Source organism: Kryptolebias marmoratus, linkage group LG11 (genome assembly GCF_001649575.2).
Source record: "Kryptolebias marmoratus isolate JLee-2015 linkage group LG11, ASM164957v2, whole genome shotgun sequence".
NCBI classification, from domain to species: domain Eukaryota; kingdom Metazoa; phylum Chordata; class Actinopteri; order Cyprinodontiformes; family Rivulidae; genus Kryptolebias; species Kryptolebias marmoratus.
In genome coordinates, this window is record NC_051440.1 from 8,308,889 (window position 1) to 8,335,689 (window position 26,801).

The following is a 26,801-nucleotide window of genomic DNA, read 5'->3' on the forward strand; positions in this document are numbered from 1 at the left end:
CCATTTATGTCTTTGATCATCTCTTTTGTTTGACGGTTTCCAAATTGGCCACTTGACGGCCATACTGTAAATGATATGATGGTAATGATTTCATGATAATGTCTAAATTTATCAGGAGACGAACCTGAACTACAAGTCTCTTTGTTTTCCTCTTTTTTTAGCCAGTGCTTCTGCATTAACTTTCTGAACCTTTCTCCCCTCCACCCTGTCATTGTTTCTCCAGTCTCATGAGTGACAGGGCCGCCAACCTGCTCCTCCATCACAATGGTTGACCACTGCCATTACCACCCCCCGTCTCCCCTGGAAGACTCAGTGCTCGATGAACCCCTGTGTGGTGATGACGATTTCATGGGCAGCATGGAGGAGCTTCAAGACGTACCCCAGTCCATTGACGAGGATTGCCTTAGCTCCTTCGATGTCCCAGAATACCAGTCCTCCAACAATGGATCAGAAGGTTCCACTGTCCTAGGTAAAACAAGTTGAATTTCTTGTTTTTATTGATTTTATAGATCATTTTTTGGTGCCACAGTCCTAAACAGTTCCGCTTAATCTCCTTGCTATTGTTGTTGTCAGAACAGGGGTACCTTAGCTGAGCCCCTTAAGCCCTCTTTGGTCCAACTAAAATTTCAGAGAGAACATAAACTTCGGCTTATTTAAATTCTTGTCTTAATAAACAAGGCAAACATACTTTGACAACTCTTCTTTTGTCCAATTTCTCCTTCCGACCTGCTTTTCCAGCTCTTTAGGCAATCCAGTTGTTTTCTCGCTTTACATCTGTTTTTTTTTTCCCCCTCTTACGCCTGATTTGCTTCCTACATGCTTCACGTCCTTGTTTCACCTTTCCTTTCTCCTCTAGCCCTAGTCTCTGCCCCATATTTAGTGAGGAATTCACACATTCCTAAGCCGCCGTGCCCAACCTCTCAGGGAACAGCCACGTTTGTCACTGAGCCTTCCCCTGAATAGACTCAAATTTTGAGAAATTTACTCTTTTGCAAAAAGTTATGCCGCAAGTTAAAGATCTGTCATCGCCCCACGATCGACATTTAATCAAACAATCAAACCTGTGGGCGTTGCAGGAGTGGGGAATGGTTCAAATGAAAGGGAAGTAGGTGGAAGGCTTGACAAAAACATCTGGTGATGTCATGGAAGAGTCATTAATCTCGGAGGTGTTTTGCTTTTGTTGGTATTTAGGAGTGCTGGGACGATAGGAGGCGGGAACAGAAACAAAGTTGGCATGCTCTTCTTGTCCTTTCTCAGCTGAAACGTGGATTTGCACGAGGCAGGAACATAACCCACTGCCAACTGCTTCTTATCCCTGTCCTGGCACCTCTCACCTAAACTCATGTGGCTTGACTTAGTGCCACTGTTTTGAAGCACTTCGCCTGTGCCGTTTGTGTATCAGCGGTTCTGTCAACCATGTTCCGCTCACATATTGGAAATAAAACCCGCTGGCAGCCCATAGTAAATCCTGTGACCTGATGACTGCTTCTTCTGCATAATGCTTTTAACAGCCTGCATGCTAATATTTGTAAATAAATATGAAATAGTGCTTTGTGTACACATTGCAAGAATTATTATTATTATTAGAAAACAGCAATCACACATTTGCTGAGGTTCACAAGGAAAGAGAATTGCTGCAGTGTTAAATTGGATAGTTTTACAAAATAGTTTGTAGCAATATAATCAGAGAGAGCCATGGGCAAATATAATAAAATGATCAAATGTTGCACAAATGGATAACGTTTTCACAAATGTCTTGGTTTGTTGTAAACTACTGTACGGCATGTGTAAAATACAAATCAGTACAAGAAACACTCGGAGAGCACAAACCTCCACCAAGGCCACAGCGTAATTAAAAAATAGTCCAGTCGTGAGCTAGATCACCACCAGAATTTTATCTTTTTTACTGCAGTAACCCTAATATTTCCTGATAATTTCATCAAAATCAGTTCATTAGTTTTTAACTAATCTTGCAAACAAACAAGCTAACCAACCAATAACATAACCTCCTTGGTGGAGGTCAAATAAGGTAAGGCGGTATGGAGGATTGGCATTCAGTTGTTTTATTTCGCCATGACAGTTGTAATAAAATAAATGATTCTTCAGAAGAAGCCCTTTCCTTCTTCCTTACCATCAAACCCCACTGCATATTTGCAAATAAGCATCATTTCATCAGTTAAACATGGAGATGGTGTAATCATGCTTCTGGCCTTTGTTTATTTTTTGTTGTTGGCGACCTTTCACATTATTATTCTCATAGTAGAAGCGCTGCCCCACTATCTGCTTATGAAACAAAACTACTTTAAAACTACACCTCAGAATCAAATAAAATGGCAAAAAGTTCATTTTGTACTCCCATAGCTTGGTAAATTTGTTGATGAAACGTAAATACAATGCAAGAGACAACTTTTTTTTCTTTTTTTTTTTTTTTTACCATTCATTGACTAGTAGCTTTAGTTTGAGGCACTAATGCAGTGACATGTTTAATACTTGTGTTTTTAGATGCCCTGACACCAGCATCCAGCCCATCGTCAATTGTTTACGGGGTAGCGGCAGGCCAGGAGGAGCTCTTATCTTCCTCTTCTTCACTCAACCTGGAGTGTCGGGTCTGTGCTGACCGTGCCTCGGGATACCACTACGGAGTTCATGCCTGTGAGGGCTGCAAGGTGAGACAAGGTGGCTGATATTATATGTTGGGTGGGAATGAAGACAAAATCATTACGAGCATTAGACACTGAGCCCTCCCATTCTTTGTTCCTTCTCATCCAATCTGGGTACTATTGCTCTGAGTTGTGCTTTTGTTTGCATCCATTGACTGTTTTTCCCCCAAAGTAACCCACGGTTAGTCACAGACCAGCTAAGAAACCCTAACAGGCTACAGGCTGATTGTAGTTTTACCTAGAACTGTAGGTGGTTATCATCAGGTTCCAAGCCCTTAGATGCAAGTCGATTCTGCTCACGTCATCCCCAACACCTCGCCAAACTTGCAAACCATAGTTTTGTACCACGATGAGGAGTAGTCTTAATGCTTATTTTAAGCCCTAAGCTCTCAGCAGCTTTTTGTGGCATCGTTTTGAAGGTTGCCTTATCAGGAGCACAAAGCCCCACAAGAAGATTGTTGATTTTCTTTGTCCTTTCATTACATTTGGTGTACCAGGGAGAGAATTATGGTCAGCTCTTAGTGTGTAAGGTCAAGGTCACAGGTCCGAGTAAGTAAGTAGTAGTAAGTAGTCCAAGTTAACTCGAAATCAATGCAAAAACACCAATGATAGCGCCCCCTATGGGTGACTATATATCTGATTATTTTTGTGAGTGGCACACGCAAGCCCTAGTTACCACCACGTAAATATAATTTTAAAACGCTTTGCGGTTTGGGCTGCAGTATGACTTTTCTTTATGGAAAATAGAAGAAAAAAAGGTCTTTGCGGGCCTGGACTCCTAAATAGCATTTGTTATTATAAAAGTGTAAAAAATAAATAAGACCAGCCTTGTTGAACTCGGAGGCAGTGTGCCCTGTGATTTGTGTTGTGATAAATTCCTAAAATCAGGCTCGGCATTCACACTCAAAATTCTTTCAGTTAATTGTTTACTAGTCACGTTGAAGATCAACCTAAGATTGTTTTGAAGAGGTGTCAGAGGACAAAGGTGGCGGCACTGGAAGGCGTCTACACAAGTCTTTGTGAGCTTGTGTTGCAGTGTTAGCATGTCTTATACTTTGTTTGTATTTTAGCAGTGTCCTGAAGCAAGAGGAGTTTTTACACCTTTGCAATGTCTCGGCTTCGTCGAGGAGTGTGAATTTCAAGATGCAACTCACAACCTCCATTAAAGTTATACCTCACATGACTGAGCATCCATACAATTGACATCTACAGTATATAAATCCACAGGACAGAGTTTTGAGAGCCTTGCAAGGCTGGGTCACAAGACTGTATAGCAGTAAAACAGTTATTTTCCATATGTCAAGGTTAACTTGTTGAACATAACATCCATTGACAGAAGGCAGTCGTATGCATCAAACAGACATTGATTCATAGCTGTGAATATTAGATGTATTAATTTCAGGTTCTCTAAATTTAGAGGTTGTTGTTAATTGTTAACTTTCTGGACAAAAGAAGAGCTTGTTAATTCTTGCCTAATTAGTGTTTTACGAAAGCCGTTAATGATAGCTTAGGGTTAAAAAATGCTAATAAAATAAAATTAGGAAAGTAATCTGTATTTGAGAGGCAGATTTTACAATATAAAATGGGTTTACAGTATGTTAGCTAGTTAGTACTTTCTAGTAGGTTTATAAAGCTACAATTTTTTTTCTTAATTTACTCAATAAGGCTCATTTTCTCTAAATATCAATCCCCGGCCTCTACATGATAAACATCTTTCCCACACTTTCCTGTGACACTTCTCTGTGTTTGATTCTAACAACTTTGTTTACTTGCAGACAGTGTTTCAGTAGTTTTCAAACTGACGACTTGTTTCCAGATTATGTTGTAAAGTTGTAGGCCAGTGTGCATTGGGGGGGGGGTTATTCTTGTTTAAAATAACATATTTCAATAAGTATGACACGGTAATGTCAGATATGATAATATCCAGACATCACCAACCAAGTGCTGAACGTCAGGCTCCTAAGTGGCAGCTCATAAACCAGTGATCCGCTGTGGTGATATAAAGTCATTGAACGCTCAACCAAGTTTGCTTTGATTCATCTACGCATCATTAGCAACACCTTTACCATTCCCATTTTGGAAAATGGAAGTTTGAACCATTGAAGACAATTAGCTCAACTTGGAAGTTGTCTTCCTGTTTAAAGATGCTTAATTGCTTTAAAAAAATGTTTTTTTAAAAGTGAAGTTTAATCCCAAAAATGTGGCCTAATTCTCAATAAATACTTGAGCTTTGCAAACTGAAAGAAATACACATTTATTATTATACATCCCTGCAATCTGTAGGCTTCTGAAAGTCTGAATTTCACAGGGTCACACTTAAAAGTACGACATGCTTGTGTTAAATAACAGCACATAGTCAAGTTTACACCTTCACGGTTCTTTTTAAAAACCGACAGGAGCAATATGACCCCTGTGATGTCAAAATACTGACAAGTTATGACATTAGACACAAGCAGTGTTGGCTCGAAGCCCATTTGGGTGAAGTTGACACTCTATCCCGTTGCCCTCGTTTTACATCTGAGTGTGCACACATATGAGGCGAGGGGTTAGTGGGTGAGTTGCCTAACATGTAACTCGTGCTTTTTCAGTGTCTGTGTTGTCATAACGTTTCATTTCAGGGCTATTTTTCTGTTTTCAGACTTAGCATGGTGCTTGTTTGGTGTTTGATGTAACGCAATTAAATAAAACTAACATTTGAATTTAAGATAAAAAAGAGATGACTTCAATCCTGTTTGTGGTGTTCGTGGACAGGATCTTGAGGCGCAGTTGTGGACAGGAGCGTGTCTGATTTGGGAACCTCAGGGTCTTGTCTCTGCTTTTTGCAGATAATGTGGTTCTGTTGGCGTCTTCGGGCCATGACCTTCAGCTGGCACTGGGACGGTTTGCAGTCCAGTGTGAAGCAGCTGGCATGAGAGTCAGCTCCTCTAAGTCCGAGGCTATAGTTCTCAACCGGAAACAGGTGGAAACGCTCCCTCCGGGTCGGGGGTGACTCTCTGCCTCACGTGGAGGAGTTAAAGTATCTGGGAGTCTTGTCCATGAGTGATGGTAGTATGGAACAGGAGATGGATCAACGGACTGGGACTTAGTCCGCAGTAATGAGGGCGTTGCTTCGACCGGTCATGGTAAAGGAGTTGAGTCATAAGCAAAACTCTCAATTTACTGGTCCATCTATGTTCCAACCCTCACCAAATGGTCAGGAGGTTTGGATCATGACCAAAACAACGAGATCCCGGATACAAATGAAATGAGCTTCTTTTGTAGGGTGGCCAGGTTTAGCCTTAGAGATAAGGTGAAGAGCTCCATCATCCAGGGGGAGCTCAAAATAGAGCCGTTGCTCCTTTGCATCAAAAGAAGCCAGTTGAGGTGGTTTATCCAATCAGGATCCCTCCTGGACACCTTCCTTTGGATGGTTTTTGGGCGTCGTAGTGGGAAGAGACCTTGGGGCAAACACAGAACTCACTGGAGGGATTATGTATCCTCTCTGGTCTGGGAACACCCCAGGAGAAGCTGGAGAGTGTCGCTGGGGAAAAGGGAGGTCTAGGTTTCTCTCCTGGACCTGTTGCCTCCATGACCCGACCATGGATAAGTTGACTAGTAGCTTTATTTTGAGCCACTAATGCAGTGATAAGATGGATGGATGGGTGGAAGAGATTCCCAGCATTTAAAAATAAGCTTTTTAGTTCTGGTAAAATTTCATTCAGATCAATTATTTTTGAACAGTCTTGCCAATAAACAATCAAACATCAACCACACAACCTCCTTGATGTAAGTTTTTCTCTAGCCATTTTCCACCTCCCAGCCAAACGCAAATCAGCAATTTGGTTTATCTATTTCACTTGGGTAGAAGTTTCTTTTTGCCAAGGTTGTGTACGGAGAAACTTAGGTTGAAACAATGTGTCTGAAATTGTTACTCACCCTTAAAGTGTGAACAACAACAAAAACCCTGTCACTTTGTTTCAGGGAAGTCTCTTTTTTTTTGCCATAATAATCTGGTCCATAGCTTTGAGGTCTTCAGCCATACAGAGAAACTAATCCTTTACTTTCCCTGTTCCTTCAGGGTTTCTTTCGGCGGACCATCCGTCTGAAGCTGGAGTACGACCGGTGCGAGCGCCGCTGCAAAATTCAAAAAAAGAACCGCAATAAGTGCCAATACTGCCGCTTCCAGAAGTGCCTGGCAGTGGGCATGTCCCACAACGGTGAGTGCTGCAACCTGCATGGAGTTGAGCCGAACTAAAAACATGGCTACACAAACCTCAAATCTGCGGTGTTTGTTTGTGAAAATACAGACACTAATGAGGTGTTACTGTTTTGCTGCTGCTCTGAAAGCTCAAACAGGCGAGAATGTGGAGAAATTGAGCCAAAAAGCAAGCTAACCCAGACTTAAGTACAAGCTTGCGTGTCATGGCAAATCAGTTAGTGTGATATTTACCAAATTATATCAAATTAAACATTTAGACTGTTCAAATTTGCTCTGCGTGTGGTTTATAACATTGAGAAAGTATGTTTTTAGAAGTTAAAAACAAGACTGAATTTTTATTATTTTACTAGCAAAAAAAAATCACCCCACATATACTTGTACATTGCCATTTTACCTGTTGTAGGTAGCTCTTAAAGGTTTAATTCGGAACAGACTGATGAGCTGATAGCTAGTCTGAGAGGAGCCAAGGCCAAAGTGGATTAATCTTGAGTTGAAACAACTTCAGTCTTGAAACATTTCTCTGCAGTTTTTGCAAATGTAAATTTATAATCTTATGCAACGTCATCAATTTACAATTATGCGGTTATTTTTACATAGTACATGTTATAATTTATCAAAAGTGCAAATAGCAGCAGCAGCTAGCTGCAGTATGGGGCACTTCCAGTAGCATATTGTCTGAAATAACCTTATAAATCAAGAGACTGCAGTGTAAAGGTTTATAAAATAACATTGGCATGAATCAGAATGTAATTTTTAAGACTGGAGTGGATTTAAAGGGACAGTCCGCTCATGTTTGAAGCAACGCTTGGTCAGATAGTTCTCAGTATCAGTCGTGACATCAGTGAGCACAGTTTGAAGAAAAGGGCAGAGGTCTTCCTCCAGTTTAGGCCACTAACGAAACAAACAAAGGGCAGTTTTATCATTTTTCAGGCTCAGTAATGTCACGCTGGTGTGAAAGGAGACGTCAGCTGATGTTAAACCTCTACACATTTGCGTGACAACATTTGTTTAGTTTTTCATCGTTTTCTCAATTTTAAGGTTTATTTAGCATCAATAATATAACTTTCCAAATGACATCTAAGAAGGTTTGCGCATCGGAGTCAGTAGATTTCCCTTTTCTTTTTTTTCTCTCTTGTTAAAACGAGGTCAATCACTGATGTCTTTGAGCTCTTTGACTTTGGCTCGTTCGGCTCAGTAATTATCAGTGACAGCTTGATATTTCCACTGATGCATTTGGGGTTTTATTTTAGTCCATCATTACTCTGTAAAAAGGATCAAGGAAGTCAGTTCAATCAGTGGGTTTGCATATAAAGTTTGCAGACTTTGCACGGTTCATGGTGGTGGTAGGCTGAGGACCTTTATTTAGTCTCTTTGATTTATTGATCTGAGAGTTTTCTTAATGCTGAATCAGGACTTTGATGATGATGATGATGATGGTACCTTAAAGCTCAGCGGGGCTGTAATAGCTTGGCTGTCAGCTGTGCTGCTTCTCCTTGCGTACGTATAGAGTTTCACGGGTCGAGACGTAACCATAGAGAGGGAGACAAGACATTTTAAACGAGCGCAACCCGATTCTTTGAGCTCTAAGATGCCATGAGACCACAGCACAGCTATTTTTGAAGGGGGGTGCGTGGACCGGTGATTGGTTTCACAGTGAAATCTCTAGATTTTTGCTGACATGTTTGAGTCTGAACTTACCTCGGGTTTGGTTCTACTTTAAGGCATTTCACACATCAGTTTCTTAATTTTCCTATTGAACAAAAACCCTTTTCTGCCTGTTGTAATTGCAGCTAAACTTTATGCAGTACCATCTGAAGTGATCCGACAGTTCTTAGGATTCCTCCCATCTCTTGCACTAATAAGGCTGACTATTAAAAACAGGTGATTCAACAGTCTGCCTGCCTCCCACATTTAGCTCCCTTTACCCGCTCCCTTCCACACTTATCTCCTCATACCGGCTCTTGGGGAAGAGGCCTTACGCTGAGCTTAACATCAATCACTTCCACACATCTTAATTAGACTCGGCTCCCGCCCAGCCATCTTCAGATCATCTCCATCCTCTTTATGTGGCAGTAATCTAATGAGCGGCGTGCCGTTTAACTCAACGCTGCCTCCCCGCTCAGCGTGCTTTTATTCAGTTTCTTTGAAAAAACAGAGAGAGAGAGAAAAAAAAAATCATTTTTTACGCTTTTATGATCTCATAAAGCCAAGTTCCAACTGAATGTTGAGTTCGTAACAAGATGTGTGTTTTGGTGTGTGTGCGTGTGCACCAGCTTGTGCCCATTAAATCCATTAAGTCTTCAGACACTCTCTTAACGTGGGCAGTCTTATACGTTGCATTAGGTCTTAATGGGTTAAACTGCAGTAGTAGGGTCGAAGACGGGTCACCTCTAATCAACATTATTAGTCAAATAGGATCAGCCTGTCTGGGAGAGCCCAGCGAGTCCTTAGAAAAGACGAGCACTTGCGTACAAATGCTTTGTACCTTCAGCTGTTTAATCATAGTTTTGCGAAACAAAAAAAGGAAAGTTTAGTACTATCTTTTAGGTTACGGTTGTTGTTGTTTTTGTTTTGTTTTTATTGTCATGTGGAGGGTTTTTTTCCCCTCAGGGAATTTCTGGCAGTTCATGTCTGGTTCAAACTTTAAACATCGTTAAACCCCATTAATACCTATGTCTTTACCTTATATGGTACAGTATTGCATTTTTCCTGTAATTTTAAACAGTTCCCTAATTTACAGTTCTGACAGCTCATCTAGCAAATTCAGCTATAACCAAGATGAACAAATCCGAATTAATTGAACGCTTTCGACTTTAGATTTAAATCTGGGAGCTGCTTTACTGTCCAGGCAGAAGCTGTGTCGCTTGTAATGGCACCAAAGCCAAACCGTGGCTGTAAGTTGCATCCCTGCTTTTATTTAGCGCGTCAAACAGGTTGTAGTATTTGAAAACCAGGGTTGCCAATATCCAGTTTTATTGTACCAATTTAAACCTGCCTGGTCAGATTTCCAAACGTAGAGAGGCAGAATGTAACGAGATAGTCTGCTCATTTTCAAAGTGATGTTTTGTCAAATTGTTATCAAGTAGTTAGTACCAGTTAATATTTAGTAGTTTTCCAGAGACGATAAGTCAAGTTAAAGGTGCTGTTTCTATAATGTTCCTGTTATGCTCATTTTTTTTTTGACATATCCAAGTTTTTTATCTTGTGAAATACAGTTCGAAGGCAGCTGACTATATATTGGTACATTTGTCTCTAATGCGTGCAATGATTTAACTGTGACTCGGGTTTTGCGCTGCGGTAAAGCCACCTCAGCCTGACGTTTCGTGTTCTCTCCCCGCAGCCATCCGGTTCGGCAGGATGCCTCAGTCGGAGAAGCTAAAACTCAAGGCGGAGATGGTGACGGGGGACAGGGAGGAGGTGAACCACCAGCTCGCCGACCAGAAGACCCTGGCCAGGCAGATATACGACGCCTACCTCAAGAACTTCAACATGAACAAGTCCAAGGCGCGAACCGTCCTCACGGGCAAGACCAGCAACCCCGTACGTTGACTGAGAGGGGTGGGGTTGGTGGCTGAATGGCAGCGGTGGCGTTTGGGGGGGGGATCGCGTGTTTACGCCCTCCTCTCCTTGCCAGAGTTTCCTCACAGGCCACATTAATGTTTTTTCTTGCAAACGTTGATTTATTTAGCCCCAATGGTTTGGTTCCAAAGTGATTCACGTAATACTAGAAATTAGCCAACAAGCTAATGTCTCAATGGCAGTTAGTCCAACAGAGATTGCATGCAGACAGTTAATGATAAAAAAAACAAAAATGTTTTGGCTCAATCCAAAGTGTGAGCCAACTCACCAGCTGGGTGATAAAGTATCTGTCAGTGTATGAACCCATCACTTCTCTCTTCGTTATCTGTTTCTGTCCAGGCACTCTGACCCGTTGTCCCTAAAACAAAAAAAAAACCCTCCCCCTTTTATTTGTTTTTTTCCATTTCTTGTTACTGTTGGGGGAATAAGAGTTTGAGGAGACGAGGGTCAGAGTCTGCGGTCCAGAGGTGCTTTGAATTTCATGAATGTGTGTGTGAGAAATGGGTCAAGAGGGTCATGGGGAGACCAAGTCCACATCCACGTTCAAACGCAGATCTTATTTGCCTCTGAGATCAAACCCTTCTTATTTGTTTTTTTCTTCTTTTTCAGAATTTTGTCTGAAAATCTTAAAACGTTTTTTTTTTTTTTGTATCAGACATTCTTAAAATACAGCTTTCATTGCTAAAATATCGTTACTTCTCTGTAAAGTCTCCTGACCTGGTAGCTGAGAAAGAAATATTAGTCAAACTCGACTCGTCCCCCTCGTTGAGAACAACCGAGAGCTGAATGTGTTGGAATTAGCTCACAGCGAAACTTCAGTTTTATTTTCAGCTCTAACTGGTTTGGCTGTGGTATGAGTCACTCTCGCACAGTAAATGGTTCTCTCTGGGGTGGTGGGGTGGAGAAGATCGTGCTTTTTAAATAAAAGCTGTTACTACCGGAATTGGAAGTGATGATTTTAAAGAAGCACTGAAGAAACAATGGTTGGGACGGTCTTCAAACGAGAAATGTTGCCTTTATCTGATTTATTGAGAATTACTGCTGAAGGAGGAAGCTTTGAAAGCCGAGGACGTACCCCAGCTGTCAGTCCTGAACAAATAACTCCCGTCTATGTTCCGTTTGAATTTGTGAACGCCTTTTACAGCAGGCACAACAACAACAATTTGGCCCATTTTTGTACAGAACAGGAAGGCAAAGAAAATGCACAGCAGTCCTGCCTTCGGCGGGCTGCCTGAAAGGGACCACAGATATTACTGGAAATGCTCCGAGAACTCCAGCTTTAGTTATTAATTTCACATTAAGGCGTTTGTTTTTCAACCGTTTGACTATAAATGAGAGGAAGAGGGAAAGAGTGGAGCACCCGGCGCTCAGCTCCCTGAGCCATTTCAAAGAAAGGTTCTTGAATGACAGGAGGCTGTATAGACCTGAACATCTAATTTCATGACATTTTTATATGAAAATAAGACTTTTAAGTTTATTCTGCATCCAGCATGGTGGAAACCTCTTAGATCTTGTAGCGCTAATATAAAGTTCTTTTATGCACACAAAAGAAAAAGCACTTAAAGCAACGATTCAGGTCGTCTGAAGTGAGATTCTGTGGAAAAGTTGGGATCATTACTGCCTTGCTAACCCTTTGAACGACCTCAGTTGGGCGAAAGTCTTAATTCTGACCAAAAGCGGATTGCTGCCGTCTTAAAACGACTCCAGTCTTACAGATTTCAGAGCGGTTTCAAATTCCATTTTTGTATAAACCTTTACATCGCTGTCAGTTTTGCAGAATGCTCTTATTTGCATAGAATTCTCTGGTTGTTTGCAAGAGCATACAGCAGAAGCAGCTAGCTGTTCTCGCTAGCACTCCTGGTGCAGCCTGTAGTACTTCCAGCAGAAAATATCGTAGTATTTTGTACCGAAATAACCGTGTAATGTGACACAAACTGTAATGTAAGGTTTATAAAACAGCATTTGTGTGCACCTGTCTGAAATATTTGCGATATTTAGCTACCAGCTTGCAATCCTGTCACAATTAAACTCTATTTCTCCAAACTGAGGTTCTTCAAAAAGCTGGTCTACAGCAGGTAAGATAATGTCTGCTCATAGCCTTTCCACAGAACCCCACTTCTCTTTAAGAGACAATATCACTTATGTTAGAGAATAATCTGCTCAGTAACAGGTATTGTTTGGCTCCAAGATTACAGAAATTTTGTCCCACGATGAACTTTTTTTTGTCTTCCTGCTCACATTCTTTGCCCGTGTGAAGAAATGCAATAACACATGTTGGAGATAATCGAAGGCGGTGGAGCTTGTGTTGATGCAGAAGTGTAAAATTAAACTGCCTGACGTCATGGCCGCTAATACCTTCCCTTGTTACTGCGGCCTAATATTAAAGTAGCGCTCATCCCCTTAGAGCTTTTTATGACGTGCAGCATCAGGTGTAGATCTTCATCCGATTCTTTTATTTATTTATTTTAACTACACTGTGAGACCAGTGGCATTAGTAAAAACAAATCCAGCCACCTCAGTCTGTCAGTATCGACATGTCTTTTTTCCTGAAAGGCAGACGATTGTGCGAGCGTCTGTTAGCAAAATATCTTGTGACTATCTGGACGGATTTTAATGAAACTTCCAGATTTTAATCGTTGCATGTACATGTGCAACTGATTACATTTTGGAGTCGACCTAATTCGAAATGGCCGCCACAGCTAATCAACCTTGGCGAACCCAAGAATGGCTATAATTCGGTCATTTTTAAAGATATTGAGCTAAGATTTGGTGTGGTAGTAGCTGAGAGTCATCCTCAACATATACTCAGAGCGCTAACAGATCGCCTGACATCTTTTAATAATGCATGAGATTTCACACACTGTTACTTTCAAGGTTTGACTAAAACAGCTGTAACTGAGTCTTTTTACAGCATGAAATGATCTTTTATGATGTAGGGCTTTAATCGTTACATGCTTTTGGAAAATGAGTCATAGTTTCAGCACTGGGTGTTTGATATTGAATTTGTTTTTCCAGAACAGGAGACTTTTTTTTATTGTTTTGAAGGAAATTAAACAATTACAGAATAATACAGCAAAGACCTGGAGCTGAATGTGGGCCTTTCACTTCCTGAAGATTACACATAAACAGCCAGGTATTTATACAAAGAGCTGTCCCGACTCAGCATTTTCCATCCCCTCTCCCCGCAGCCTTTCGTCATCCATGACATGGAGACGCTCCACCTGGCCGAGCAGACCCTGGTGGCCAAGATGGTGGGCTCGGCGGGAGCCCTCAAGGACAGGGAGGCAGAGGTTCGGATCTTCCACTGCTGCCAGTGCACGTCGGTGGAAACGGTCACGGAGCTCACCGAGTTCGCCAAGTCCGTCCCGGGATTCTCGAGCCTGGACCTGAACGACCAGGTGACTCTGTTGAAGTACGGCGTGTACGAGGCCCTGTTCGCCATGCTCGCCTCCTGCATGAACAAGGACGGGCTCCTGGTGGCGTACGGCTCGGGCTTCATCACCAGGGAGTTCCTCAAGAGCCTGCGGCGGCCGTTCAGCGACATGATGGAGCCCAAGTTCCAGTTCGCCATGAAGTTTAATGCCCTGGAGCTGGACGACAGCGACCTGGCTCTGTTCGTTGCGGCCATCATCTGCTGCGGAGGTGAGGAGCCGAAGAAAACGCTCGCGTTGCTCTTTTTTTGACAAACGCATCAACGCTTCGATTGCAGCGCCCTAGTCATCTCTTTTCTTATTTCCTCAGACCGACCGGGCCTGGTGAACGTCACACATATCGAGGCGATGCAGGAGAGCATCGTGCACGTCCTACAGCTCCACCTGCTGGCCAACCACCCGGACGACGCGTTCCTCTTCCCCAAGCTGCTGCAGAAACTGGCCGACCTTCGGCAGCTGGTCACGGAGCACGCGCAGCTGGTGCAGGAGATCAAAAAGACGGAGGACACGTCTCTGCACCCGCTCCTACAGGAGATCTACAGAGACATGTACTGAGGATCGCCGAGGACTAACCGCAGGAACGCTTCGGGTTGGCGGGGAAAACGAAGAAGACAAAACAGTCGTCCATAAGCTAGGCTTGAACCACTTTACCCGTCCCCATCTTCAAGACAGCTAAAGTTTGCTTTGGCTTCTCTGATCAGCTTAAAAAGATTATTTTAGGCTGATGATTTTATGGTTCAACATGGCGTGGACCTTCCGAGACGTGAAACAATATGCATCTGACTGAGCCACGGTACAGCCACCGGTGTGTGCATCTCTAGATTTTTTTTGTTTGTTTTCTTTCTTTTTATACAAATGTGGAATAGCCATATACTTTTAGGTTTGATGAAACTAAAATGACTTCGACAGCAGCAACAATGGAAAGGATGCAGTTTTCGAAGCACCAGCATGTTCTTCTTCATACAACCTGGCACATCTGAACACAATCATTCATTTGTACTGTAGTTTGGAAAAGTACTGCAGAATATTGTCAATCACATTCTTTTTGTCTCCCAATATGACTCGTCTACAAACTACAGAGGGAATAGGGTTTTTAAGGGTTGTTTTTTTTTTTTAAAAAGGCGGCGAACTCCAGCCGAAGCCACCACGGGCACAAGCTTCGTTTGAACTGGTGCCGCATTGCACATCAGAAGCACAAACACTCACTGCGATACCGGATGTCTGTGAACACGTGCACAGATGTTTCACACTCCATCCACGTGCTCGATAATCAAACAAGTTACGGTCTTAAACGGATAGCTCGGGTCTTTTGAAGTGCGGTTCTGTGAAAAAGCTATACAGAATTCGAACGTCGCCTGTTGTAGTCGTTTCTTTCTACGACCTCCGTTTTGGACAAATGGTGTTTCACTTTGACTGGATTGATGGACTAATGGCTAGCCTGAGCAAGGCCAAGTCGAAGTGGATTGCCGTCTTTCTAAAATAACTTCAATCTCAAAAAAAGAAATTCACATCGGTTCATGCGAACACTTTTTTCAGGCAATGTCCATCTCTATGAATTTGCTTCCCCCCTACTGCCCCCTTGTGGTCAGACAGTGTTATCTTCATATCTTTTTATGCCTATAGCAATTTAAGAGATCAACCTCCAGTTAGTTGAGCTGTCGTCATACTTCATGAGAAGTCACAAAGTCGGCTCTCTCAGTCACATGGTTGCGTGACAAAAATTGCCATTTTGTTCTCGTAGCAGCTTCGTCCGCCGCTTTTCGATACAAGGCCATAACTGAACTGTTTCTCTGAGGTATTGTGTGACTGGTCAGAAGTTGTTGTGAACATGTTTATGAGCTTTAATGGAGTAATTTTGCTTCTACTGCTCTGTTGAGAAGCAGCTGGAGGCTGTTAGAAATACAGACGTCTTTCCAACTGTTCCAGCAAAACTTAGAAACCTCTGAGCTTAAAAAGAATTATAAAAATCCAGAAATTCTCTTATGTCCTTTTGGTTTAGTTTGCCATCCCAAAATTCTCAGTGGTTCCCCGTCCATTAAAAACATTTCTGGAAGCATCCCTGGTTATTTTATAAACCTTCACACTGCTGTCAGTTTTTCGTTACATTGCAAAAAATGCTAGAAGTGCTCCCGGCTGCACCTAAAGTGCTACAGGTAGCTGCTGCCGCCACTATTTGAGCTCACCAATAACCATAGAACTCCATGTTTATCCTTGTGTAATGTGAAAACGGGCGGTGATGCGATGGATTTTTCAGATTGGAGTTGTTTTTGAGATGGCAACAATCCACTGTGGCCCCATTCAGGACTAGCCTTTAGCTCATCAGTGTGGTCAGAATTGAACCATTTCTCCAAACCGAGGTTATTCCAAATGCTATCTACAGCAGGTAAGATGTTAGTTGTTTTTACCCAGGGGTAGGCAATCCTGGTCCTCGAGGGCCACTGATTTAACCGCACTGCAAAAGATCTAATCTATCCCCACACACCACTGGCTGTGTTTGTTTCAATCTTAGATGACATCAAATTCAGAGTTTCCAGACAAAACCACAATGATTTTCTTGGTTTATAGATTGGACACACACATTTATGTTTTGATACTTGTGAATGTTTTGTGCTCGGAAAGTTGGGTTCTGTTTTTCTAACACAGTTGTGAATTGTATCATCAGGTAAACGTGTCAACATAGATTATTCCTTCTCAGTTTTTACAGTCAGTCTGTCCACAGATTAGTTAAATTGGATATTTTCTTTCTTTTTAAAAGTTCGACGACTGCGCTCGTACATAAAGCCACGTTTTGTATAAGAAGAACATGCTACGTAGAAAATCTACATTAAGGGAATGTTCGTAGAGATCAGGTAAATAAACATCAGAAAGATTTGGATCTGCCAGTTCAACCAAAACAGCTAAAAGTTATCACGAATTCTTGGTTCGGTCTTGAGAATCGATCATTTTGTTTATTATTTCATCACGGGCTGCACTATATTGTTTTTTTTTGTTTGTTTGTTTTTTAATTTTTGTTTTTTATCAAGTGCCGGTGCACAATAGGAGCAACAGGACATGTAGCATTGAGCAAAATTACCTCAAAACACATCACGACACAAACAAACGGTTTAGACACAGGGAGAAACTTTGCACTGTTGTTGTAGTTCATGAGCGGTCCATCAGATAAAACATCAACTCTGTCGGACGTTTAGGTGCTCTGGGATGCACTGGTTTTCTAAAAACATAAATAAACGTTGCTCACAGGATACGGAGGCGGTCGCAGGTTTTACGAGCACACAGCAAAATAAATGAGATTAAAAAAAAAAGATTGGGTTGAGAAAAAAAACCCCGACATATTGAAGAGGCGAGCGACATATTTGTGAGCTTTTACTTTTTCTGCGTATTTGGTGTACAGTTCTGACAAATCAGCATCACAGAAGGAGCCTCAAGGTCTACTTTTGGGGTACATAGTTGAAAATGTTTTTTATTGTTTATTTTATATACAGTTGCACTCTTCGTAATCACTTCAGTCATTCTAGTATTTAAAAAAAAAAATCTATAAATAATCACTTACGCTCGTAAAAAAAATCTCATTCTATTCTAATTCTTTGTCATGTTTTTAAACAATATTGTGCAGCCCGATCGACGCCACGTTGTACATAACCAAGCACATCACTGCTAACTCTCCGGATGCACAAAGACACTAATGATAATCAATATTTGTACTGCTAATTTTTGGTAAAGAATTTTAAATACTGAAGGTAAGTGTTTGTTGCTGTTGCTTTAATACGACGTACTTGTTTTAATTGAATTAGATTGTATTTTATACTAAGGTGTGTGTGTAAGAACACGTCTGATAACCGTTTTAAACGCGGGGTGTACATAGAGTTCAGGTGTAAACAGGGCAACTGGTGATCTGAATATTCGCAAATCCGATCCCCGCTGGGGACGTTCCCTCCATTAAAAGGGATAGTTCAGATCTTTTGAGGTGTTGGTCCGTGTATAGGGTTTGAACGGTTGTTATATTACATGTTATAGATGACTCTTTGAACAGCCTTGTTTTGGGAAGAATAATAGTTTTGTTTCTGATCTGACTGATGAGCTAACGGCTAGTACGAGTGGGACCAAGACCAAAGTGGATTGTTGTCTTCTAAAAGAGACAGTATGGTTCTTTTTTTTTTTTAGGTGATGTTCTGTCAGATAGTTATCAGTAGTTAGTACCTTAGCAGCCGTGATGTCAGTCATGGAGCGCAGAGTCCGGAGAAAGGCAAAAGTCTTCACCCAGGCTAGGCTAACGGCTAGCCAAACGATTGCCAGTTTTCTGTTGTTTTTCAAACCAATAACATAACGCTCAAAAACCACACAAAAAAACTCTACATTGGGGAGAATATTAAACCTCGACACTTCTGCGTGACACAGTTCGCTTAGTTTGTCGCCGTTTTCTCAACCGGACAATCATCGACGTCAGTCCTCCGGGAGCTGCACAGATGTCCACGGCCTTTGCTCAGTGACAAACTGAACAAACGTTTTGCAAAAGCCTAGAGGTTTGATATTAGCTGAAGTAACGTTCTGTAACACCGCCATGTCATTCTTTGGGAAGGAGTTGGTTTATAAATCTGAAAAGCTACTACAAACCTGGCACCTGTTTGGCTAGTCATTAGCCTAGCCTAACTGCTAACACTATTACAAGCCTTTCCATCACTGTCAGTGTTGCGTTAGTGTTGCTGCACTGGAAATGCTATGGCTAGCTGCCGCCACTGCCGTGTGTGCTGGCAAGCACCCATAACCGTTTACAGAAATTACTCCCGTGAAGAGAAACTGACAGTGTTGTAAAGCTCGAGACTGAAGTTGTTTTAGGGAGACGACAGTCCACTTCGGTCACAGTCCAACTCAGGCTAGCCGTTAGCTTGTTAGCCTTTTCAGAATTTAACTCCTGTTTCTCAGAACTAAGGTTGTTCCAAGCGCCATCCACAACAGGTAAGATAGCAATTGTCACAACCTTTCCACGACATCCCACTTCAAAACATCTGAACTGTCACTTTATTTTTATTTGAGAAAAAGCATCAAAGCTGTAAAGTCCGTTCAGTTCCTTTGAACTCAAGTTTGAATGTTTGGTTCGAGCTCAGCGAGCCCACAGCTACGGTAGATTTATCGACACCACACCGGACTCCTCCATCTCTGAATATAGTTCAACATGCAGTCACCGTGTAGAAGAAGCAGCTACCAGTTTTGCACCAATCCCGAAAGCCTACCTTTCTCACAGTTTTCTCAGGTTGCACATTAGAAAACAAGTAGAGTAATATATGCACAGAGATTCATCGTTCTTATCAGAAATGCTCCACGGCTGCCTCAGTAGACAAACGTGTATTTCTTTTTCGACACACAACTTTTTTTTTGGGCTACAAGAGAAACCAAATGCACTCTTAATAACCTGGGCACATGCTATTACAGGGAAGAAAATGCAGTAATATAACCTTAGATCAGATCGTCTTATAGTCCTGTTTTTTTGTTTTGTTTTTGTCTGACTTTTCTCTCCCGACTTGCTGCTATAAGTCTCCAAACGTTTCTTCTGCCGTGAGTAGATTACTGACCTTCACGCTGCCTCTCGCATGTTGTCACAGAGCGTCGGACCCATGCAGCCGGGGCTTCGTCCCCTCACAGACCCTGGACGTGCTCGGCGATGAACTATCAACAATTCAGGTGTGCCTTAGTGTGTGTCAATGCCAACATCGAATAAGATAAGACTCGCGCACACGCACTTGGACATTGTAAGTTGCTTGTATCGATTTGTTTCTTACACACTTGGGTCCCACCGATGTGACGGTAGATTTAGAAGAAAAAAATCATTTTTTTTACAGTAAACCTTTGCTATTTCAACTCTTAGCAGTGAAGGATTTGCTTTCGAGTGAAAGTTTAAAAAGCTAAACATGAAACGGACAAAGCACAAGAGGGGAAGTTGCGTAAAACACCGGTTCAGCGTTCAGGACGTTCGTTTTTCGCGTAGAACTAACAAGGGATTTTTGAACTTGTTTCAGGGAATCGTAGTCTTCCTTTGTCGAGTTAGCTCAGGATGGAGAAAGGCACCGTCTTTTCTTACTCACTCTGAAATGAGTTTATAGTGCTCCGCCTTACAGCACATAAACGCCAACGACAATGACATTACTGACATCCACTTCTAGTTTCCAGAACTGACAGGTATCGTTATACCAGGGAGGGGCAGCACTTAGTTTTCCGTTTCTTTCTTGTCTCTGTGGCTTTAGTGTACTGCAAAGAGACAAGACTGTCATTGGATGTGTTATAAGTGTGGATTGTGGCTCGATAACAATACTGTAAACGTTTGAATGTACTGTATATCTTAGCCATTTAAACAATAAGACAAATTGACATTGAATGGATTTAAAAATAAAATGATTTTGAAGTCCCCCGTTTCATTTGTTGGGAGTTTTATGAGACAATGTGGCTCAGTACTGTTTTATCAATTATGAGTTCCTTTACTGTTCAAAGTAAAGTCTAGCATTCCTTAAAGGAATGCATATCGCCCGCCACCTTACATGCCAAAGATCTTATATTGAAAAATGACGGCGTTTAGGTCAAACCTTGCAAATAACATTATGTGCAATCTTGTCCATCCATTGATCAATTTCTGTAGGTTGCATTAAAATCCATCCAAAGGTGGGGTTTTTTAGACCTTTTCCTTATGAATCAATCAAACACGTATGCACTCACAGCCATGGACAGAAACACTATCACCTGCTGCCAAAGGCTAAAGGGCAATAATAAAAAGAAGGCTTCTACAGTTAAGTTAACCTATGCATCGACAATTTAGTTCTTTTGGCTGACGCTCTAGGACACTTAAGTAACTTTCAAACACTTACAGAAACTGTCTTAGTGTTGTTTCTTTGCATTTGAGAACCGCAGACCAATTAAAGTGCTACTTATCTGAGATGCAGCTTTGGGATAAAACTACTTGGATACACAGTTCCCACAAGTCTCGGCCGGAAGAGATATTTTCGCCATGTTGGTGGGCAAGCGCTAGACAACAATAGCTTTGAAGCCAACTAAATCCAGGTATTTACTCTTGACCGATGTGCAAGGTAAAGATTAAACCAGAAGATCGCTACTGCCGGGACTGACCCGTATGAGGTGAAAAAAGGAGGACATGTCGCAGGAGCCCGACAATTTGCCGCCCATCTCGTAATACGACATTGTTAATTAAAGAGTGCCGCCACCATGGAGGAGCTACGTGGCCTGAAAGCGATGGACTCAAACCATCAGTGTTTCAGTGGATTTGACTTAACACCAATCTGAATGTCTGCTCGCTTTCTGTGGCTGTCATTAGGGAACCACCACACCAGGGGGCGCTCTAACCTTTAGCAGTCCATCCTAAGCGGTCTTTTCAGCTCCACTTCCGGTTTGGTCACATTGTTCAACATGGCGGTGCCCATGGTGTGCCGTTATGTTTGGCGGCATGTGTCCCGTAGCTTCCTCAAACGGGCACGCGTTCGCCTCACAGCGGACTCTAAACTCCACCGCTCTTCTCCCGCACACGGCGACTTCCTGTTGTCTCTGCACAAGCGCGGCATTCTGAAGGACTCGTTCCCGGAAGGCGCAGCGCAGGACCAGCTGCCCCGGCTGCTCCAGTCCGGCTCTCAGACCGTGTACTGCGGCTTTGACCCCACAGCCGATAGCCTCCACGTGGGCAACCTGCTCGCGCTCGTCGGCCTGCTGCACTTCCGAAGCGCCGGGCACCACGTCGTGGTTGTGCTCGGAGGCGCGACGGCACAGATCGGGGATCCGAGCGGGAAGGCGAGTGAGCGGGAGCGGCTCTCCGCCGAGGTCGTGGAGGCGAACACCCGCGGCATCCGGGAGAGCATCCAGAGGATTTTCACCAACCACGAAGTGCACTTTCACGACAGCTCCAAGGCGCTGGGCACCGTCACCGTCCTGAACAACCTGAGCTGGTACAAAAACTGCGGCGTGGTGGACTTTCTGTCGGAGGTCGGGAGGCACTTCCGGATGGGGACCATGCTGAGCCGCCACAGCGTGCAGTCCCGGCTGAAGAGCGCAGACGGTATGAGCCTGACCGAGTTCACCTACCAGGTGTTCCAAGCTTATGACTTCTACCACCTGAACCAAATATACGGCTGCAGGATTCAGCTCGGCGGCACCGACCAGCTGGGCAATTTGATGTCCGGACATGAGTATATTCACAAGTAAATGTCCTCCAGCTTCTGTGCAGGAACTCACCCAACTGAATATTCATTGTTATACCGTGTGTGTGTTTATATGCAGTTCTGTCTGAAAATAAGTCCTGTGTCCAGGATTCACACGCAGTCTGGAAAAGTGTCAGTTTTCCAGGTCTGGATAAATTGAAAAGAGAAGGTGGTTCAGCTTTATCCAGGAGATTGGTGCTATGACTTGTTTTTTGTGACTTATATTTACAAATATCCTCCCTTCTCTTTCTTCAAAAACATTTTTTTTAAATCTGCTTCTGAACTCTTTATTTTAGTTTTTTATGGCATTTTTAATTTTTAGCTTTAGATATCTTTCTTTTAGCTACTCCCTTTGCTACTTTTAGCTTTCAGCTACCATTCTGCTACTTTTACCTAGCCATTAGATACTTTAGCTTTTAGCTGGATTTTTTCTTAGCTACCCTTTTGTTACCTTTAGCTAATATTTACTTGCCCTTTAACTAGCTTTTTGCTGCATTTAGCCAGCATTTTCTGCTACTTTTAGCTAGCCTTTGGCTGCTTTTAGCTAGCCTTCTGCTTCTTTTTGCTTTACCGTCTCGGTTTCGACCTCTTGAGTAAATTTCAGCGAGGTCATCCAGCATTCACGCTGCATTTTTGTAGAGAATGCAGTTTGTCTCGTTTATTCTGCGTGAATCTTGTCAGCCAAAGTTAGCTCAGCTCTGAGGCAAACGTCAGCATCGTTTTATAAAATGAACACCGTGCTCCCTGTGAAGAGGGGTGCCGATTTAGTAGGGTAAAAAGATGCTTTGCTTATTTTGTTTTTTCACTCGGAAATTGCAGAAACATTAGAAAATAGAACTGACTATTGGGCAAACCTTCTAGTAAATAACAGGAACATTTGTACGTTTGCTTATGCTTAGATATTAAATGTTCCTCCCAAGTTTTTAGACCAGTCTGAGTGTGGAAAAGATCGGGATTTTAAAATGGAAATTGTGTTGAAGCCCTGCGAGTCAAACGTCATTTCTTTACTTCTTGTGCCCAAGAAGCCAAAGTGGTCCTGACTGATGTGTCTCAGGCTTTTTGAAGATTTTTCAGATTTTGCTTCTGTCCAGTACCCGACCGTTGATCCACTTTACTCTATCACGATCAATTTGACATTTAAAAAAAAAAAAAGAACCAAATTTAAATAAGATCTTTAGGCACTTTTTAGCAGCAGTTTGTCACAAAAACACAACTTGTTCCCATTTCTTAGTTAAATCTATGTAAAAGTAACAGTTAGACAGGTAAAACAATATTTAGGGGTTTTCAAAGAGCTGTTAGCTGAAAACTTTGCATGCAGTGGATGAACACCTGGAAAGGCGATGCAGCTCTTGGGTCCCTTTGTTGGATTTCTTTTTCCTTTTTTTCTTAAAGCTGTGACTTTCTGATACCGTTCCTCTGCAGTAGATGTTTTACTTTAAGCCTGTGACACTTCTTTTGTCCTCCACTTCCTCCCCTTCAGTGTCTTTTTGCACACACTGCACAACAGCTTGTCATGGTCAGGCCAGAAAATGAGCTAAAAAAAGCAGCCAGGCCAGAATAAAGGCTTTCAGAAAATCTTTAAAGCTTTGTGTGCTTTAAACAATTACAAGAAAACAAAAACCACAAGAAATTAAGGATGATACAAACCATTTGTACACTGCTATGCCTCTGAAATGTAGGCTAAATATATTTTGGGATATTATTTTTAGGAGCCACCTTACAGATTTGTTTTTATTTTGAATTTGGCACATGAATATCCTAATCAGCGCAGATTTGATCTTTCTTCAGCAAGTAAATGGTTGCAAGTTTTATCAAAGTTCACAATCATATGCTCTCAATTCTGACCAAAAAGTGTAGAAAACAGCCAGCAATATTTTGCTTTTTTGGATGTGCAAGAACTTTGCTCCAAACCCAGATAAATATTTCTACATTTTAAATGTAAATTCCTATTAGGAGCAACTTGTTGGCATGAATATATTGTTGTCTGCCCTTTTTAGAAGTCTCTCATCAGTCCTTTATAACCAATTCACAGAGCTCCTAAATTCAGTTTATCATTTATTGATTAAACTATAACCTGTGACACCTTAACCAGAATGTGTTTGGTGCTTTTGATTTAGATCTGCTGTTAATCTGTTCAAGTCTTGGACTCCCACCTTTACGTGTCTGGATGTGGAGGCTGTTTTAATGTAAAATCCTGTGACACTGATATCCTTGTCTTCTCAGAGTGAGTGGCGAGGAGGTGTACGGCCTGACCATCCCGTTGGTGACCAGCTCTGTCGGCGACAAGCTGGGGAAAACTGCGGGCAATGCAGTGTGGCTGAACAGGGACAAGACGGCCCCGTTTGACCTGTACCAGTTCTTTCTCAGGCAGCCCGACGCCAGCGTGGAGGGGTACGTGGAGACCAACGCTAATCAGTTCGATTTATGATGCGGTTTAAGGCCAGGATTTGAACGTTAGTTCTTATTGTGTTGCATGGGGAGAAGTTTATTGTGCCCAAGCTGATGCGTGGACATCTCACCAGGTACCTGAAGTTGTTCACCTTCCTGCCTGTGGCTGAGGTAGAGAAGCTGATGGAGCAGCAGCGGGAGGATCCGGGCAAACGGCTCGTGCAGAAACGACTGGCTGCAGAGGTGACCAAGCTGGTGCACGGAAAGGAAGGGCTTGAGAGCGCCAAGAGGTCAGAATAGAGCTCAGTATGTGTGGATTCTGGTTTTGTACAGGACTAAACCAATTCTGCTGTAGGAATAAACAACCCAGCACAGATCGTTTGGCTCTGCAGGACTGAGTTCTAATTAAACTTTTATCTGTATTTCTTTTTTAAGTCAAAGCGCATAAAGATTGTAGTTTGTCAAATCTTCAGCAATACTTTATAACATATTGTAATAAAAGTTCATCCTGTGGTTGCTGATAGTGTTTGTGATGAAGGAAACAGCCAAGCTTTCCATGTTCCTCGGTTCGATGCCTCACTATAGTGACATTTGTGGCTGCAGGTGTACCAAAGCGCTGTACCACAGCAGTGCACACGCCTTGGAAGAAATGAGCGACGAGGAGCTTCAGGAGCTCTTCAAGGAGGCGCCTTTCCACGAGCTGCTTTTGGAGCCAGGGACTACCGTGATAAACGCGTGTCGCAAGGTCAACGCCATCCCTGACGGGCCCAGAGGGTAGGCAGCACGCCCCTCCCCGTTATTAAATCCAGTTCTGTAGGGACTGTAGTCTGCCTGCTGGGTTGTTTTGTTTAAAACAGTAAGAAGCACGTTATTCTGCAAATTAACAAAGAAAATTTAAAGCATCAGGATTTCTAAACCCTACGTGTAGTGCACATCTTAGGAGGTACATCTTTGTGTGAATTCATGCTGTATAATAGTACATGTACGTACTAAAGTGACAAACACAAAGAAGCAAAGCACAAAAAACGTGAAGGAAACTCTGGACAAAATAAACAAAAAAGTCTAATTAAAATAAATACAAAAACTACACATTAAGATTTATTTATTTGTTTGTTGAGTTTGTAATATATCATTCAACCTGTTTTTAGTCACAAATAACCCTTAAAGTTTCATATTTAGGAGATTAATGTACGACTGCGTTGTTTTACATTTGTTGTTGTCTGTACTAAGAAATCTTTCTAGGGAAGTCACAGCAACTGGCCGACCCGTGTTAAAATTTTTACATTTTGGGGGTCTTTAGCTGCTGATGACTATCTTCAGATAAGCAGGTATCAAAAAGTAATAAATCGGTTCCAAAACATGTTGGAAAGTGGTTTGACATTCAGATTGGATTTTCACAAACGTGTCTCAGTGTGAACACGGACACCTTTAGGTGACATAAAGTCCACGATGAGGATCATTTAAAACAACCGTCCATTCTCCCCTGACAGTGCAAATGTACGTCTGCAGGTATCAGATGGTTTCCGAGGGAGCCGTTTGGATTAACCACAGCCGAGCGGACAACCCGGAGCAGGTGCTGATCCCCAAACTTCACATCCTGTCCAATGGACTCACCCTGCTCAGAGTGGGCAAGAGGAACTTCTACATCATCAAGTGGCTCGGTCTCTGAGGCTGCCAGGCCAGTACATTGTTACTGACTGCACGGGGGAGGCAGGCAGCCAAACTTTCAGCAAGATCAGTAAGGAGATTTTGATGGATTTTACATATTATTTAGCATTTGAAATTTCCCGTGTTGGTCATATAAATATGTAAATGTAAAGCTGTGGTATTAAAAGCATTTGATAAGAAAAATGGGTCACTTCTGACTTTGTGCTGCATCAGATGTTTAGCAAAGTCAACACTAGAGGGCGTCATTGTCTTTATGGCAGTCTGCAGGCAACCTTTACTTCAACACTTATCCTTAACACAAACCAAACAATTGCTTCCCCATTTTTTTTTTTTTTTTTTTTGGTAACTCTCTTATTTTTGACTATGAGCTCAACATTTGTCTTCTGTAAACATATAACACTTATACTGTCATACAAAAAAAGTAGTTTCTAACTTTTGTAATTTGTTATATTAGAGTATTTTGGCAGTTTTTAAATTTAGCAACTTCTAATGGGTGTGAGGCTTCAGTCATTAGTGTCTATTTCTCTTTTGGGGGTCTTGGAGTCTGTCTTAATAGACACATTTCATGGAGTCTGTTATTTTTATTATTTAATTTTTTTTGCTTTGTTTTTACAATTACACCTAGGAGTTTTAGTCTTAAGTATTTACAGAAGTGGTGTCTTTTGACCTCCTAAGATCTGAACTCTTG

General features: G+C 42.1%; 2 protein-coding genes across 2 annotated transcripts; both read left to right on the forward strand.

Annotated features, from left to right (window-relative positions):
• The first annotated feature begins 264 nt into the window (after positions 1 to 264).
• On the forward strand, positions 265 to 14,423 carry pparab (peroxisome proliferator-activated receptor alpha b). Its single transcript, XM_017434249.3, has 6 exons — positions 265 to 469; positions 2,503 to 2,666; positions 6,718 to 6,856; positions 10,199 to 10,398; positions 13,626 to 14,079; positions 14,179 to 14,423. Exons 1-6 carry the CDS (start codon positions 265 to 267, stop codon positions 14,421 to 14,423), a joined length of 1,407 nt encoding a protein of 468 aa, XP_017289738.1.
• A 6,798-nt stretch (positions 14,424 to 21,221) lies between these two features.
• Positions 21,222 to 26,296, forward strand: yars2 (tyrosyl-tRNA synthetase 2, mitochondrial). The gene is made up of 5 exons (XM_017434246.3): positions 21,222 to 22,057; positions 24,281 to 24,448; positions 24,580 to 24,735; positions 25,049 to 25,219; positions 25,955 to 26,296. Exons 1-5 carry the CDS (start codon positions 21,276 to 21,278, stop codon positions 26,112 to 26,114), a joined length of 1,437 nt encoding a protein of 478 aa, XP_017289735.1. The 5' UTR covers positions 21,222 to 21,275; the 3' UTR covers positions 26,115 to 26,296.
• Positions 26,297 to 26,801: the final 505 nt, after the last annotated feature.

Coding starts and splice junctions, on each gene's coding strand:
- pparab (XM_017434249.3), top strand. CDS start 265: ATGGTTGACCACTGCCATTACCACCCCCCGTCTCCCCTGGAAGACTCA. Junction 2,667..6,717: donor ATGCCTGTGAGGGCTGCAAG/GTGAGACAAGGT, acceptor CTGTTCCTTCAG/GGTTTCTTTCGGCGGACCAT. Junction 6,857..10,198: donor AGTGGGCATGTCCCACAACG/GTGAGTGCTGCA, acceptor CTCTCCCCGCAG/CCATCCGGTTCGGCAGGATG.
- yars2 (XM_017434246.3), top strand. CDS start 21,276: ATGGCGGTGCCCATGGTGTGCCGTTATGTTTGGCGGCATGTGTCCCGT. Junction 24,449..24,579: donor CCCGACGCCAGCGTGGAGGG/GTACGTGGAGAC, acceptor ACATCTCACCAG/GTACCTGAAGTTGTTCACCT. Junction 24,736..25,048: donor GGGCTTGAGAGCGCCAAGAG/GTCAGAATAGAG, acceptor TTGTGGCTGCAG/GTGTACCAAAGCGCTGTACC.